Raw genomic sequence first — 16,046 nt, 5'->3', positions numbered from 1 at the left:
AAAAAGCAGATTAAGAAAAAAAAATGAAACCCTTTATTTCCGCGCACTTATTCGGGCTCGGCAGTAGGCTTGAAGAAATCGTGAATGCGCGGTAGCATGCTGTTCCGTTTACGCGCAATCAGATATGCCTGAATCTCGGAGAGGGTCGTACGGTCACTATAGGCGGCTGAAAGCACAGTCACTGCTTGTACACGCTCCGCATGCGACGGCAGCGTAGCACCTGGTGCGTCATCTTCCGACTCAAGAGTCGTCCGACGGTGCAGCAGAAACCTGATGAATGATCTCGCCGTCATCGAGTTCCGCGCATGTCAGTACAGCAGCGTGAGCAACTGTGAAACTGTCAAATGAGACGGTGTCCGGAACCACTGCACAGGGCTCGGCACAACATTTTCGGCGTCAGTAGCGTGCACATCGGAAGGCAACAAATCCTAGCCTCCCGGCACCCGCTTGCCGGCATTCCCCTGCGCAGTCTGCGCGGGCACTGTCGGCGCCATTAGAGACTTGACGCGATGTTTCCGTATGCCGCGTCGGATCACCGAAACCTCGACACAGCACACAAAGCAAACACCACCGTGCCGACACCAGTCACACACACGAAAAAACGTGGCCTGCTCGCAGCGTTGGGTGGCTAGCAGCGTCGTGCGCGAAGAAACAAACCAGCTGCTGGATTGTCTTGACATGGCTTACTAAGCTGAAACCGGAACTGCTGCAGAGCCACTCTATCGAACCAGGCGGAAACGATGATGATGAGCGGGGATTTTCAGTAGCGCCACTTCGTGGGGCAGCAAGGAAGGTCCGTTCAAAACAAAAATGGCGTTCAGCAAGTCGAACCATGCACCGGTCAGAGTCGGTGCATGGTGCTCTCGACCGAGTTGGCTCAAGGAGTGTCCGAAAAATCAGACGAGAGGTTGCAAGGTGTCCGAACTTTCGGCAGTTGTTATACATTATGGTCTATGGGGAGAATGGCGGTGCCGCGAAGCTGACCGAATAATCAGGCATGTCCGAATTTTTGGAGTCCGGAAAATCGGTCGGCGACTGTATTCGGAGACGTTGAAGAAAACCCTGGTCCTCTCAATGATGAGATGCTTAAGGAACTACTTGAAATGCAGAAGACAATCCTGCTTAAGCTTAACGAAATACAAGAAAAGCAAGCTTCCTCTGATACTAGTTTACAACATGTTGAAAACAGGCTCTCAACGATAGAAAATAAATTGCTGCCTCTGGATAAAACGCGCGACAGGCTCACTAAAATTGAGAATTTAGTTATCAGGAATGATGCTAATTTGGCTGTGCTCGGCCGTAAAGTTGACGAAACAACAAGACGAGCAAGAAAGTCAGGAAGTGCTCATGAAAAAAGTAAACGAGGACATATTCGAAGGTATATTCAAACTAAATTTGGGCTCTACTAAGAGGATTCACAGGCTTGGAAGGAGGATTCCTGGTGTGAACCGCCTGATCATACTAAAGTTTGCAGATTTCAGGGATAAGAATACTAAACAATTGTTTCAAGCTCAAAGGCACCCAGATTAGTATTAGCGAAGATTATTCTAAAAGGATCGTTGAATTACGAAAGAAGCTGTGGAATTCTTGCTCTGAAGATAGGAAAGGTGGAGCAAAAGTGGCATTGATCTTCGATAAATTGAAAGTTAATAATGTAATGTTCGGTTGGGATGAAGATAAAAATAAAAAGGTCAAGCTTGTGCAACCACTTCGCGCAACAAACACCTGACAACCCCGAAGAAAAAAGGCAAAGTTTAATATTATTACTAATGCGAATGCCAGAAGTATGCTAAATAAGTTGGAATCCCTAGAGAGCATTGTGTTGGAGCATGAACCAGATGTTATGGGTATAACAGAGACATGGCTACGTAAGGATGTAAGTGATGCAGAGGTCACACCCTCTGGGTATTCAATCGTCAGGAGAGATCGGGACGGTCGAGGTGGTGGCATAGCATTCCTGATAAAGAACAGTGTACCGTATGCTATTCTCGAGACCGAGAGAGCGATGGAAACAGTCTGGATCAAAACCAAGTTGGGTGAATGTCAAGTCCTTATTGGTTGTATTTACAGTCGCCGACTGTTTATTCGGACCTCACGGGGACTGCGAAAATGTCCGAATATACAGGTGTCCGAAAAAGCAGATTAAGAAAAAAAAAAAGAAGAAATCCTTTATTTCCACGCACTTATTCGGGCTCGGCAGTAGGCTTGTAGAAATCGTGAATGCGTCGTTGCATGCTGTTCTGTTTACGCACAATCAGATAAGGCTGAATCTCAGAGAGGGTCGTACGGTCACTATAGGCGGCTGAAAGCACAGTCACTGCTTGTACACGCTCCGCATGCGACGGCAGCGTAGCACATGGTGATCTTTCGAATCGGAGTCATCGTCCGGCGGTGCAGCAGAAACCTGACGAATGATCTCGCCGTCGTCGAGTTCAGCGCATGTCAGCACAGCAGTGTCAGCACCTGTGAAACTGTCAAATGAGACTGTGTCCGGAATTGTAATGCAATCACTGCGCAGGTCTCGGCAGAAAATTTTCAGCGTCAGTAGGGAGCACATCGGAAGGCAACCGATCCTAGGCCTCCCAGCGCCCGCTTCCCAGCATTCCCCAGCGCATCAGAACGGCAAGTTGGGCCAGTTGGTTGGGATTCATGGTAAGCGTTGTAACAGCGCACCCAAGACAAGGACAACAGAAAGAATAAAAACGATGACACAGCGCTGTGTCGTTTTTATTCCTTCTGTTGTCCTTGTCTTGGGTGTGCTGTTACAACCCTTACCATGATTCCCCAGTGCAGTCTGCGCGGGCGCAGTCGGCGCCCTTAGACACTTGACGCGATGTTTCCGTATGCCGTGTTGGATCACCGCAACCTCGACATGGCACACAAAGCAAACATCAGTATGCCATCACGCCGACACCAGTCGCACAAACGAAAAACATTGCCTTTCGCAGCGTCGTGCCCGAAGAAACAAACCAATCAGCTGCTAGATTGTCTTGACATGGCTTACTAAGTTGAGATTGAAACTGCTGTGGCCACGAACCAGGCAGAAATGATGATGATGAGCGGGGATTTGCAGTAGCGCCACTTTGTGGGGCAACAAGGAGGCTCCATTCAAAACAAAAATGGCGTTCAGCAAGTCGAACCATGCACCGGTCAGAGTCTGTGCATGGTGCTCTCGATCGAGTTGGTTCAACGAGTGTCCGAAAAATCGGATGAGAGGTTGCAAGGTATCCAAACTTTCGGAAGTTGTTATGCATTATGGTCTATGAGGGGAATGGCAGTACCGCGAAGCAGACCGAATAAGCGAGCATGTCCGAATTTTTGGAGTCCGAAAAATCAGTCGGCGACTGTACAGGGCTCCTAACTCACCTATCGATGTTATTTTGCATTTAAAAAAATTTATGGAGTCTAGCATGCATTAAGGCAATAATATTATACTTTTAGATGATTATAACTTGGCCGGCATTGATTCGCAGACACTTTCACCAGGACAAACTGAGGTTTCGAGTTGTGACCAGCTTTTGAAGCTAGCTTTCTGTTTAGGCCTAACCCAGGTAGTGACAGATTATACAAGAATCTGCGAGACTAAGTCATCAATACTTGATTTAATTTTTCTGTCGAATTCTTTAATACCATATCCAGAAATATGCAAAACGGAGGATAGTCCTTCAGACCATAAATGGTGCTTAGGACCTGAACCATATCCATGTCCCATTAATAAAACATTTTTGAAATTTTCCTCTGCTAATGATGTTGGTGTGTTAGACTTTTTAGAGTGTTCATTTGACCATTTTGTTCATCTCGTAGAGTCGAATGCTAGTACAGATGATTTATGGGTCTACTATTTTGTAATGGTCATGGATTGTAGTAAAAATTACATTCCAAAGTGCTATAAACAATTAAAAGGAGAAACCCTTTTATTACAAGGGAAGTTATACATCTATAGAGAAGATTAAGGTGAAAACGCGGGGACTGTTCGAGGTATGCAACCTCCGATAAGAAGTTCTCAATTCAACACATAAGCCAAGACCTGAAATACCTTATAAAAGAACGTAAAGACAAGTTTTATAATGTGACACTTACGAAGTTCCTTAAAGAGGCACTGCAGAAGTTCTGGCATTATGTCAACCCATCTACAAAACAGTTATCCTCAGAATCCTGCAGTGCTACTGCAATGCAAGCTGATAATTTTATTGCTTACTTTGCATCCGTTTTTACTAAAGATAATGGTCATACACCTCATGTAGCCAACACAGCCGCTAGACCACCTATTGCAAACATTGAAATCAATGAACAAGGTGTTTTAAATCTCTTGCTGGATATTAATGTTAAGAAGAGCCCTGGTCCTGACGACATTCCAAACAAGTTTTTACGTAGATATGCAGAATGGAACTCTAAATACGTAATTAAAATTTTGCAGTCCTCTGTTGATAGTGGTTGCTTCCCGATAGCACGGAAACGCGCAAAATCATACCTATACACAAAATTGGCAGTACTGCAGAAGTGGCAAATTATAGACCAATTTCTATTACAAGCGCGTCTTCTCGAGCACATTATTTATAAACGATTAGTTTCTTATTTGGACAAATCCAACTTGATTTTTCCTGGGCAGCATGGTTTCCGAAAAAAGCTCTCAACAATCACCCAACTCATTGAAATTGTACACGACCTCTCAGAAACGTTAAACTCCCATGCTCAAACAGACATAATCTTCCTCGACTTTGCGAAAGCATTCGACAAAGTGTCCCATCCGAAGTTAATCACAAAAATTAATTCCGTATCTCAAAGCCCCACAATCACTCAGTGGTTTTCATCTTGCCTTTCTTCTGGACAACAACATGTTGATTTCACGTGGTGCCCATCACACCCTTCCCGTGTTGTGTCGGGTGTTCCGCATGGAAGTGTGTTAGGTCCTGCTTTATTTCTGGTCTTTATAAAGTAATATTAGTGTCCCTGTCACACTTTTTGCTGATGATTGTGTGATGTATAATAAAATTCGAGATAGTAATGATCAGGCCATTTTACAGTCTAGTCTGCAAAAAATTTAAAAATGGTGCGACAACTGGCAGATGGAACAAAACGCAGTTAAATCTGTTATGTCCATTACGAGAAAGAAAAAAAATTGCATTATCTTTACAATATAAGTAGTATAACTATTAGCAGAGTTGATAAACGTAAGTATATAGGAATAACGTTCACTTCTGACCTCTGATGGAATCAACACATTGATGCTGTATGTAGTAAGGCTAGCAAAGCGCTCTGGAGCCTAAGGCGGAATATAAGTGCGTCGACACCTGAGGTAAAAATTTTAGCCTATAAATTCTTAACACGTCCTATCATGGAGTATGCTAAAACTGTATGGAATCCCAACACTAAGTCCAACCAACAAAAATTGATAGAATCCAGAGGTTAGCATCAAGGTTCATATTTAACAAGCATTGTTAACGCCAATCCCCCACTGAACTTTGTAAGCATGCCGAATTATCTCCGCTAGATTTGCGTACCAGGTATGAGCGACTGAAACATATTTCAACATCAACATCAGCCTGGTTATGCCCACTGCAGGGCTAAGGCCTCTCCCATACTTCTCTAACTACCCCAGTCATGTACTAATTTTGGCCATGTCGTCCCTGCAACTTCTTAATGTCATCCGCCCATCTAACTTTCTGCCGCCCTCTGCTACGCTTCCCTTCCCTTGGAATCCAGTCCGTAACCCTTACTGACCATCGGTTATCTTCCCTCCTCATTACATGTCCTGCCCATGCCCATTTATTTTTCTTGATTTCAACTAAGATGTCATTAACTCGAGTTTGTTCCCTCACCCAATCTGCTCTTTTCTTATCCCTTAACGTTACACCCATCACACTTCTTTCCATAGCTCGTTGCGTCGTCCTCAATTTAAGTAGAACCCTTTTTGTAAGCCTCCAGGTTTCTGCCCCGTATGCGAGTACTGGTAAGACACAGCTGTTATACACTTTTCTCTTGAGGGATAATGGCATCCTGCTGTTCATGATCTGAGAATGCCTGCCAAATGCACCCCAGCCAATTCTTATTCTTCTGATTATTTCAGTCTCATGATCCGGATCCGCGGTCGCTACCTGTCCTAAGTAGATGTATTTCATTACCAGTTCCAGTGTCTCGTTACCTATCGTAAACTGCTGTTCTCTTCTGAGACTGTTAAACATTACTTTAGTTTTCTGCAAATTAATTTTTAGAACCACTCTTCTGCTTTGCCTCTCCAGGTCAGTGAGCATGCATTGCAATTGGTCCCCTGAGTTACTAAGCATGGCAATATCAACAGCAAATTGCAAGTTACTAAGGTATTCTCCATTAACTCTTATCCCCAATTCTTCCCAATCCAGGTCTCTGAATACTTCCTGTAAACACGCTGTGAATAGCATTGGAGAGATCGTATCTCCCTGTCTGACGCCTTTCTTTATTGGGATTTTGTTGCTTTCTTTGTGGAGGACTACGGTGGCTGTGGAGCCGCTATATCTTTCAGTAATTTTACATACAGCTCGGCTGCACCCTGATTCCGCAATGCCTCTATGACTGCTGAGGTTTCGACTGAATCAAATGCTTTCTCGTAATCAATGAAACGGCTGGTTATATTCCGCACATTTCTCTATCACATGATTCGATAGTGTGAATATGGTCAATTGTTGAGAAGCCTTTACGGAATCCTGCCTGGTCCTTTGGTTGACAGAAGTGTAAGGTGTTCCTGATTCTATTTGCGATTACTGTTGTAAATACTTTTTAGGCAACGGACAGTAAGCTGATTGGTCTAATTTTTGAAGTCTTTGGCATCCCCGTTCTTATGGATTAGGCTTATGTTAGTGTTCTTCCAAGATACCGGTACGCTCGAAGTCATGAGGCATTGCGTATACAGGGTGGCCTGTTTTTCAAGAACAATCTGCCCACCATCCTTCAACAAATCTGCTGTTACCTGATCCTCCCCAGCTGCTTTCCCCCTTTGCATAGCTCCCAAGGCTTTCTTTACTTCTTCCGGCGTTACTTGTAGGATTTGAAATTCCTCCAGACTATTCTCTCTTCCATTATCGTCATGGGTGCTACTGGTACTGTATAAATCTCTATAGAACTCCTCAGCCACTTGAACTATCTCATTCATATTAGTAATGATATTGCCGGCTTTGTCTCTTAACGCATACATCTGATTCTTGCCTATTTCTGATTTCTTCTTCACTGCTTTTAGGCTTTTTCCGTTCCTGAGAGCATGTTCGATTCAATCCATAGTATACTTCCTTATGTCAGCTGTCTTACGCTTGTTGATTAACTTGGAAAAGTTCTGCCAGTTCTAGTCTAGCTGTAGGGTTAGAGGCTTTCATACATTGGCATTTCTTAATCAGATCTTTCGTCTCCTGCAATAGCTTACTGGTATCCTGTCTGACGGAGTTACCACCAACTTCTATTGCACACTCCTTAATGATGCCCACAACATTGTCATTCACTGCTTAAACACTAAGGTCCTCTTCCTGAGTAAAAGCCGAATAGCGGTTCTGTAGCTTGATCTGGAATTCCTCTATTTTCCCTCTTACCGCTAACTCATTGATCGGCTTCTTATGTAACAGTTATGTATCATTTACCTTATCATTAATGGTCACTTGCTTGTCAACAAACACAAGTGCTTCAAAATCTCGATAAATGAAATGTCCAGACATCGTCATAGCCAGTAAATCACATCCCCTCAAGTCAGAAATGACTGTTCTAAGTACAGCTTAATCCCGAGAGGTATTACAGAATGGAATGCGCTGCCCAACTCTGTCATGTCAGCCTCATGCGTTGAAGAATTTTTACCATGTGTACACGTTATTCTTTTTGCCGCTAACTAATATGTATATCATAACTTTGCCAAAGGTGTATCTGTTCATTATTGTTTCTTATTTTTGGGGGGAATTTGTAAGGTGCATAGAATCTAAACTGATTCGCATCCCTGCTGCGACGTCTGCAGTTGTTCATTCACCTGCTTTTTGTTGTCATATTGTATTCTTGTATGTGTTTATATCTTACACTCCTTCATGGGCTGACAGTATTATTAAATAAAATAAAAATAAAATGTGGGATGCGCTGATTTAGCTACGTACATGAGTGCATTTACATTCCATGGGTATGAAACTGCTGCGAGTAGGAATTGGCATGCCATTGCCACAGTGGTGTGTAGCAGCTATGTGCAGTACACAAAGTGCCCACTCTTATCTCAAGTAGAATATATCAGCGTCTGACCATTCTTCTTGTACATTACAGGCGCTGTGTTCAAAGCTTCATTGGATTTTAACCAGCAACTGTGCCGGCCATATTCTGCCCGAACACTGAATCTCCCATGCTTCGCCTGCTCTTTAACAAGATGAAAATCGTCTTGCGATGCGCCGTTTATCAACAAGCGACACTGCGACTGATCTGCGCTTTGCATCGGGGGCGTACCATAAGGCACGCAGCTCGCAATTTGGCAGCAGCGACGGTGCAGGCAGCATGCCTGACCATTCTTCTTGTGCATTACAGGTTGGCAACTCTCGTGTACTATATATGCACGCTTTTTGTGTTTTCATTTATTTACTGTCGCCACTGCCACTGATGGTGTTGTTCTGCTGATGCTTTGAGTTGCAAGCATGCCTAAGTGCCCAGCTGCAGTGAATGACGACAAGAATGTTATTACATGCAGCATTTGTGAATTTAGCTTTCATGGCATGGTCTGTTCGGGCATGACTGAAGAAGCATTTGCGACCAAACACAATACTAAGAAGAACTGTGAGGCTTGCAGGCCGGGCGGTACGACGGGCAACACAGCGACTGTAGATCTGTTGGGAGACGTCCAACTCGTTATAGCAGACACAACAAGAAGACAACCTCTCTCCTCCCTTTGAACGAAAAAGTCCAAGTGGAAAGGCTAGCTCAATTGCTCTCTGATAAATTTGCTAACATTCAGGAGTACCTAAACGAACATGAGATAAAATGCATTTGTGGACGAGTTGATAAAATTGAGAAAGCTTGTAATGCTAAAAGTCTTGCCCAGCTACAGCTTGACATTGACGGGCATCGCAGCAGGCGCTTGAATATTGCAATCCACAGAATACCTGAGGAAGAGGACCTTCTAGCTAAAGCCAATGATGCCACTACAAAGTTGGATGTCCGTAAACTGGTTCGTGCAGACATTTCTGCCCTTCACAGGATGGCATCCAAGTTGGGCAGGATACAGGGCATGATAATTCAATTTTCAATTTGTGCATCAGGACACACGTCCCATCTGGCTAGAGAAGAAGGAAGGCGTTCCGGCAGTCTAGTGAGGGAGTAACAGCGAACATGACTAAGCATGCAAGGATTCTCCTTGGGACAGCAAGAGCATGGGCTACAGGATTGGGTGTGATTACGCACGGCACTCGAACGGGAAAGTCCTGGTGCGCAAAAAGAACGGGCAACCAGCTGCAGTCACCAGGGGCGAGGACGACTTGACTGCCCTGTGTGACTGACTTTCTATTTTGTCAGCGTATCTGCTTGCGTGACGTATTACAAGACTTGCAATGGATTCCTTAGGGTGTATTACACTCACTGAATTAGTCGGAGAATTTGATAACAAGCACAGTGGTTTCTTTCGGTGCTTTCATTTAAATGTGCAGTCCATTGGAAACATGGTCAAGGAACTTGAATGTCTTTTTAAGAGGATGAATTACTGCTTTGATATTATTATGTTCACAGAAACCTGGCAATCAAATGAGTTGGATTTTTTTTTTTTATATTCCTGACATGAAAACATTCTTCGTGCATAGGCTAGCCTGATGAAGTAGAGGCATCTCTTTGTTAGTAAATAATTCCTTTAAAGCAGTAATACTTGACAAGTTCTTTTGTGTAACTGCCGATTATGAAGCGGTCTGTGTTCTTTTTTAGCAATGTAATCCCCATTTCCTGTTATCATCCTCCAGATGACAACATGCATGCTTTTCTTGTTTTTCTTCGATAACTTGCTTACATTTGTGAATGAAAATCAATATAATGTCATTGGCAGAGACTGCAGTATAGCTATAAACTGAGATAATGTAAAAAATTTGAGTTCGGAAATCTCCTTTCATGCCATAACTGTGCAAACGTAAATATTCCTACAAGGGTTACCATGTGCTCGCAGACTATTATTGATTTGTGTATAACAAATTATTATAAGTCCTTGGTTACAATGGGAGTTCTTTCGTACCCTATCAGCGATCATAGGCCAATCTACTGCTGTATTAGGACCAACAGTCCTAGAGTGTACACTGACATTGCTTCTAGTTTCCAGCGTGTCTCGCAAATGGCTCTGGATGCTTTCTATTTTGATATAAGTAACATGTGTTGGGACAATATTTTACATTCTACTGATGCTAATGTGGCTTATGATACATTCTTTAGTTGTTTCTTGGCAGTGTACAAAAAAAAAAAACACTTCATTTATAAACGTCTGGAAAGGGTCAACGGCTGTCGAAAGCCATGGATGACGTGCGAGCTTTTGCACAAGATTGATGAAAAGGATAGTTTATTTCAGAAGCTTATGCATACGTGCAAAGAAGTAGATCTAATTGCACTTAAGCAGTTTCAAAATGCTTTAGATAAGGAACTTAAAAAATCAAAGGAAATGGATTACTTTAATCTATTTTGTTCCTGTTCTAAAAAAACAAATGTGTTATGGAACAAGCTGAATTCACTTATGGGACGGAGCGACACAAAGGAAGTCTTAAATGGTGGGGGAACAGTCAGTGGTGATCTTATGGTCAACATGTTTAATGATTATTTTGTGTAATCAGCAGTTACACAAGAGAACTCGTCCGAGATTTTAAAGCTACGCCACGTGCATCCTACACAACTCTTGCTCCCCATAAACATGTTATTTTTAGAACAGTAGAACATGAAGTCTGTGCTGTTTTGTTGGGCCTCTCAAGAACAGCCGTAGCTGCGATGCTGATGGGCTGCAAGTAAAGCCAGTCAAATACATAATAAAATTGCTCTGGTGCTGACAGACATATTTAACCTATGTATTTCAATGGGTGTTTTTCCATCCAAAATGCAAGTAGCTCGTGTAGTGGCTTTATATATGAAAGGAGACAAGAAAGAAGTCTCGAATTATAGACCAGTGTCAATGTTGCCTGTGTTTTCTAAAGGTTCTGAGAGAAAAACCTATACTCGACTTTATGCTTTCTGCAACAAGCACGTGATAATGAAATGTCACTACGGATTTATAAAATATAAATCTACAGAACTAGCTCCTCTCGACCAGAAAGAATATATATTGGTGAAATTTGAAAAAAACTCACAATTTGTTTTTGAATTCTAAAGCTGGTACAGTGCAACAACTTTACTTCTTCCTTTCTAAGTTGTGCTGTACCAGCTTTACAATGCAATACCAACTTGCCCAATCCTCAACTCTAGTGAATTGTTCTTGGAATTTTTGTTGATTTTATGCAAGCTTTTGATTATATAAATCACAAAATTTTATGTGACAAATTAAGTCACTATGGCATCCATGGGCTGCCCCTGATGCTACTCAAAAGTTATCTTTCAGAAAAATGTCAGTTTGTGTCGATGAATGAAATAGTATCTGACAGAAAGCAAATAATCTCAGGAGTACCGCAGGGTGGCATTCTCGGGCCTTTAATCGTTAATTTATACATGAATGACATAATCCACGTATCTTCCGAAGTTAAATTTGAAATTTGTGCTGACGACGCCAGCATATTTGTTTTGTACTCATCAAATGCCAATCTTCTTGGTAAAGGTAATGCTGTTTTAGAGGAATCAAGCATGTGGACAGATAATAACCAATTAAAGATAAATACAAAAAAAAACTAAGGCTGTGATTTTTCATTCTATAATATAGGTAGGCAGGCTTCTGCAATAGGTAACCTTGTTTTTTGCTGCTCAGAGATACAGCTAGTCGGCTACTATATTAGGGTACTTTGTGTGCATTTTTCAGAATCACTGCGGTGGGATAAGCATGACAATGCGATATTACAAAAATTAGGTGCGATAACGGGAATTCTGAACCAAAACTGCTGCCTAATTCCGAAGTCAATAAATTGCTGATTTATAATGCCCTCTTCGCTTCGTATCTAAACTGCTGTCATTTGGTCTGGGGGACTACAACATAATTGAACCTCTTGTGGTTACTAGTAATGCAAAAAAGAGTTTTGCGAATAATCGAGTATGTGCCAATTCAGCATTCTACTGCGGAGCTATTTAAAAAATTTAGAATAATTAGAGCACAAGACACACATGAGTATAAATTGTTGCATGAATATTGCCTTAATTATGACTGTCATAATACTATCTTTAGGGGCTCACTAAATCTCCATCCGAAGGAAGTATCACACAACACAAGAACACAAATATGAAATGCTCCGCATTGTCGCAATGGCTATGGTAGGCAAATGCTTCATGACAAACTTCCACATTCACTAAATGACTATAATAACAATAAAATCAATATTCAGGAAGTAAAATTATCTGACTTGTACGCGTTCTTTATAGCCTAAAATTTACTTCTAGAGCTGTTTATAATTTGTATTTAATTGTATCGTTTAATTCCACTGTTACTATGCGTACATTGTTATGAAATGTTGTGCTGCCGTTTTATGCTGATGTAAAGTGATGTACGCTAACGCATGACGCCCTATGTAATTAACTGGGCAGTAACTAACGATGTGTTTAATTTTAAGGTTTTGTCAAAGTGTATAACAATGTTGTGTTTCATATGATGGTTTTGTCCAGGTGTACGACAATGTAAACAAAAATGTGTGTGCCTCTGCTGCTGTCCTTGCCAGTGTGGGGGCGAAGGACTCCCTCAAGCAAGAATAGCTTTTCCCTTCGCCTCCTATCACATGTGTTGTGATAAACCAATAGAGAATCAATCAATCAATCAATCTACACGCGGCTGTTGTTGAATGTTACAACTAGAGATGTGTCATTTTCTGTGCAAAATGGGTCAATACATGACAGGTATCTTTGCACTGGAAATCACACTATGTCCAACCAACTCCCCCCCATCTTTAGGAAATACACTTCTCCCCCCCCCCATTCTAGCATTCATTACACAATCTTCAACAGTTCAAGCTTCTTTGTTGGATAACAGGTGAGTACTGCTGGGATGCAATGACTTTCAACAGCTTTCAAGGATACAGCGAAACACCATGTGGTGTATGGAAAGTGCAATAATAAGACAAGCCAAATAAACCACTAGGCTTATACATAGCCGCCTGTTGGAGAACGTCACTCAAGTGTGACTTCTCTTTCTGTTAAACAGCTACCCTCACACTCTTCTAGCCAAGCTAGCAACATTACAAAACATTTTTCTGTAAGTTTTGTGGTGCCAAAATAAGAGCTCACCAATTTTCAAGACGCAAGCACTTCTCCATCATAGCTTGGCTATGATGGAGAAGTGCTTTAAAGAAAGCGTTTGATACCGTGGATCACGCTATTATGCTCAACAAATTAAACCACTATGGATTTCACGGTGAAGCCTACAGCTTACTTTCCAGTTACATTGAAAACCGTCAACAAGCTGTAGTTATCAATAACATCATATCATCACTTAAATATTTACAGACCGGGGTTCCTCAAGGATCCGTTTTAGGGCCCATGTTATTTTTGTTATACTTGAATGATTTGCCGAAGGTCCTAAGTTGCTGTGATATTTTAATGTATGCTGATGACACTGCGATCATAGTAACAGCTGACAACCATGAGGATCTAGAAGCAAAGACAAACGCTGAATTGAAAAAAATTACAAGCTGGTTTCTTACCAACAAGCTAACGATTAATTCAAGCAAAACCAAATATATGGTATTTAGCTCACGAGCAAAAGTCATTGACAGCTTCCAAATTAACATTTTCATTAACGACCACTCACTCGAACGAACACACTCATTTAAGTATCTTGGTGTCATTCTAGATGAGAACATCTTCACTGGAAAAATCAGATTAGCGGAAGTTGGCTTCTGGCTGTTATGCCTTATTACAGGCCCGTGATTGTTTTAACACACATACACTGCGTACCCTTTATTTTGCCCTTATTAACAGTCATCTAACATACTGTGTAGAATCATGGGGTTTGACATACAACACTTACCTTGATCCTATCCGGCAATTACAAAAATGGGCTATTCGAATTATAACACAAAGCAAGTATACTGAACCAAGTAAACCAATTTTCCAGTTATTAAATATCCTTCCTTTTGATCTTTTGCGGTCTTTAAAGATAGCGGTGTGTGTAAACAACATAGTAAAATATAAACAACCTTTAAATGCCTCCCTGTTTCGCTCTCCTTCTCGACTCACGAGAAACCTCACACATAATAACTTTAATCTGCCACCGAATAATAACATCTACAGTGAAAGATTGGTGCAGTTTACAGGAGCCAAGGTTTGGAATGCTTTACCCCAGAAATAAAACAGTCCCACGAAACAAATAAAGAATTAAGAACATACTTTTTGAGCCTTATTTGATCTATGTGACAGTCGTTAGCGGTTTGTGTTTGTTGTACAGTGTTGTTCATTACAGATCTTTATTAATTCTGCTGTAAAATGCATATTATATTATTTTTTCCTCATTGTATAGTGTACTTTGGTCTTTCGCCGTGATTTTGGGCTTTCTATTTTACACAAGTGTTGTGTCATTGCCATCGTGTATTTTTGTTTCTGAACCCCACACTAGCCTCTGGCTATGTGTTCAGTCAGTGTTTGATAATTTGTATGGCAAGAGTAGAAATAAAAAAGAAAATGAAATGAAAATGAAGCTGGTGACGCTATGCCATGCCTAAACGTTAGAATCACCAAAATCAATACTTGCCTCATGGAGCTTCTTCAACGACTCATTGCCAACCTTGAGGCCCTCAACAACTTGGATTTCAATTTGGGCATACTCAATGTCATGGACCTGTTGGAAGGAACAGGAGGCGCTGCAGTCCACTCGCATGCGTCAAAAGAGCCAGCATCACTGACCATTCTCTCCAGGTTGGTCAGCTGCCCGTCAGTTTTCTCCAGCATTTGTTCCATGAACCGCTTCTTCTTGAGCAGTAGCATTGCTTTCCTGGCGGACAATGAAAGGTTAACCAGTGTGCAGCAAAGAAGCCGAGCGACTCACTCTTTCCGACCTTCATGGAGGAGCTTTCGGGCAAGTTGGCGCTCATTCTCCAAAGTGCTGAAGATTTTCTTCTGGTACTGTTTGATCTTATCCCTTTGCTGCTTCAGTTGCTGAAAGAAAAACCGCAAGAATTAAGCACTGTTAATAAAAAAATCCAGTGGAAATTTAGCAGTAAATGGGAGGGAAATGCGGGAGCATTACGTTGCGCCTCTGAGCTCCTGGATCCATGACTTAAACCACATTCATCACATAGCAAAGTGTTGCTCAGGAGCTCACTCAATACATGGTCTGCCCCTTTGAGGAGTGAAGTGCAACTGACAGTAGTCCTCCGGAACTGACCACCGTCACTTGCACTATATATAGTATATATATATATAGAGCATGCCAGCTAATTTTAGCTAGAGTTTAAAAATATGCCGATGCACTCTAAGGCGACACAACCAAATGCATGTTGCTGGCTATTGGAGTAAGTCCATTATATTATTTTTATTCTGCTTAATTGCATAATTAGTCAAGATGAATTAACCAACTTCAGAAGCAATGAAGTTAGACAAAAATTCCAAATGGAAAGCTGTAGAGCACTTTGCAAAACGTCCGACTATACAGTTTCTAACCTTCTATCTATTAGGAATTAGTGCTTGTCCGCTGTTACGTTTATGGTTACCAGAACTGCTAAGGGCTATTCTTGAGTTAGAAGCTGAGGATGACGAGCTGTCGGAATGCCTTGAGACCATTGAGGAGAGGGAGACGGCAAAAACACAGGAGCGCCAACGTAAAGAGCAAAAAGAGAAAGAAGAGCGCGACCGTCAACATGCTTTGGAAATGAAGCGTCTCGAGGTAGAGATGGAACGCGCTCGTAATGGAAGTTAGGCACACGGTGCAGGAGAACGAGTATTGTTCAACATGACTGACCTGATGCGGCCGTTTAAGCTTG

General features: G+C 41.9%; 1 protein-coding gene across 3 annotated transcripts in view; it reads right to left on the bottom strand.

The window, feature by feature from the left end:
- Vps20 (vacuolar protein sorting 20) overlaps positions 1–16,046 on the bottom strand; it is a 75,464-nt gene that overhangs the window by 49,340 nt on the left and 10,078 nt on the right. For all 3 annotated transcript variants that reach the window (XM_075703101.1, XM_075703100.1, XM_075703103.1), the window contains exons 2-4: positions 15,113–15,222; positions 14,971–15,058; positions 14,819–14,905 (exon numbers count right to left, since the gene is read on the bottom strand). In XM_075703101.1, coding sequence (XP_075559216.1) covers positions 14,819–14,905; positions 14,971–15,058; positions 15,113–15,222 — 285 coding nt within the window. The remainder of the gene's footprint in view (positions 1–14,818; positions 14,906–14,970; positions 15,059–15,112; positions 15,223–16,046) is intronic.

This window comes from Dermacentor variabilis, chromosome 8 (genome assembly GCF_050947875.1).
Source record: "Dermacentor variabilis isolate Ectoservices chromosome 8, ASM5094787v1, whole genome shotgun sequence".
NCBI classification, from domain to species: Eukaryota; Metazoa; Arthropoda; class Arachnida; order Ixodida; family Ixodidae; genus Dermacentor; species Dermacentor variabilis.
The sequence above is the reverse complement of the archived record's forward strand: the minus strand, read 5'-3'. Positions and strand labels throughout refer to the sequence as shown.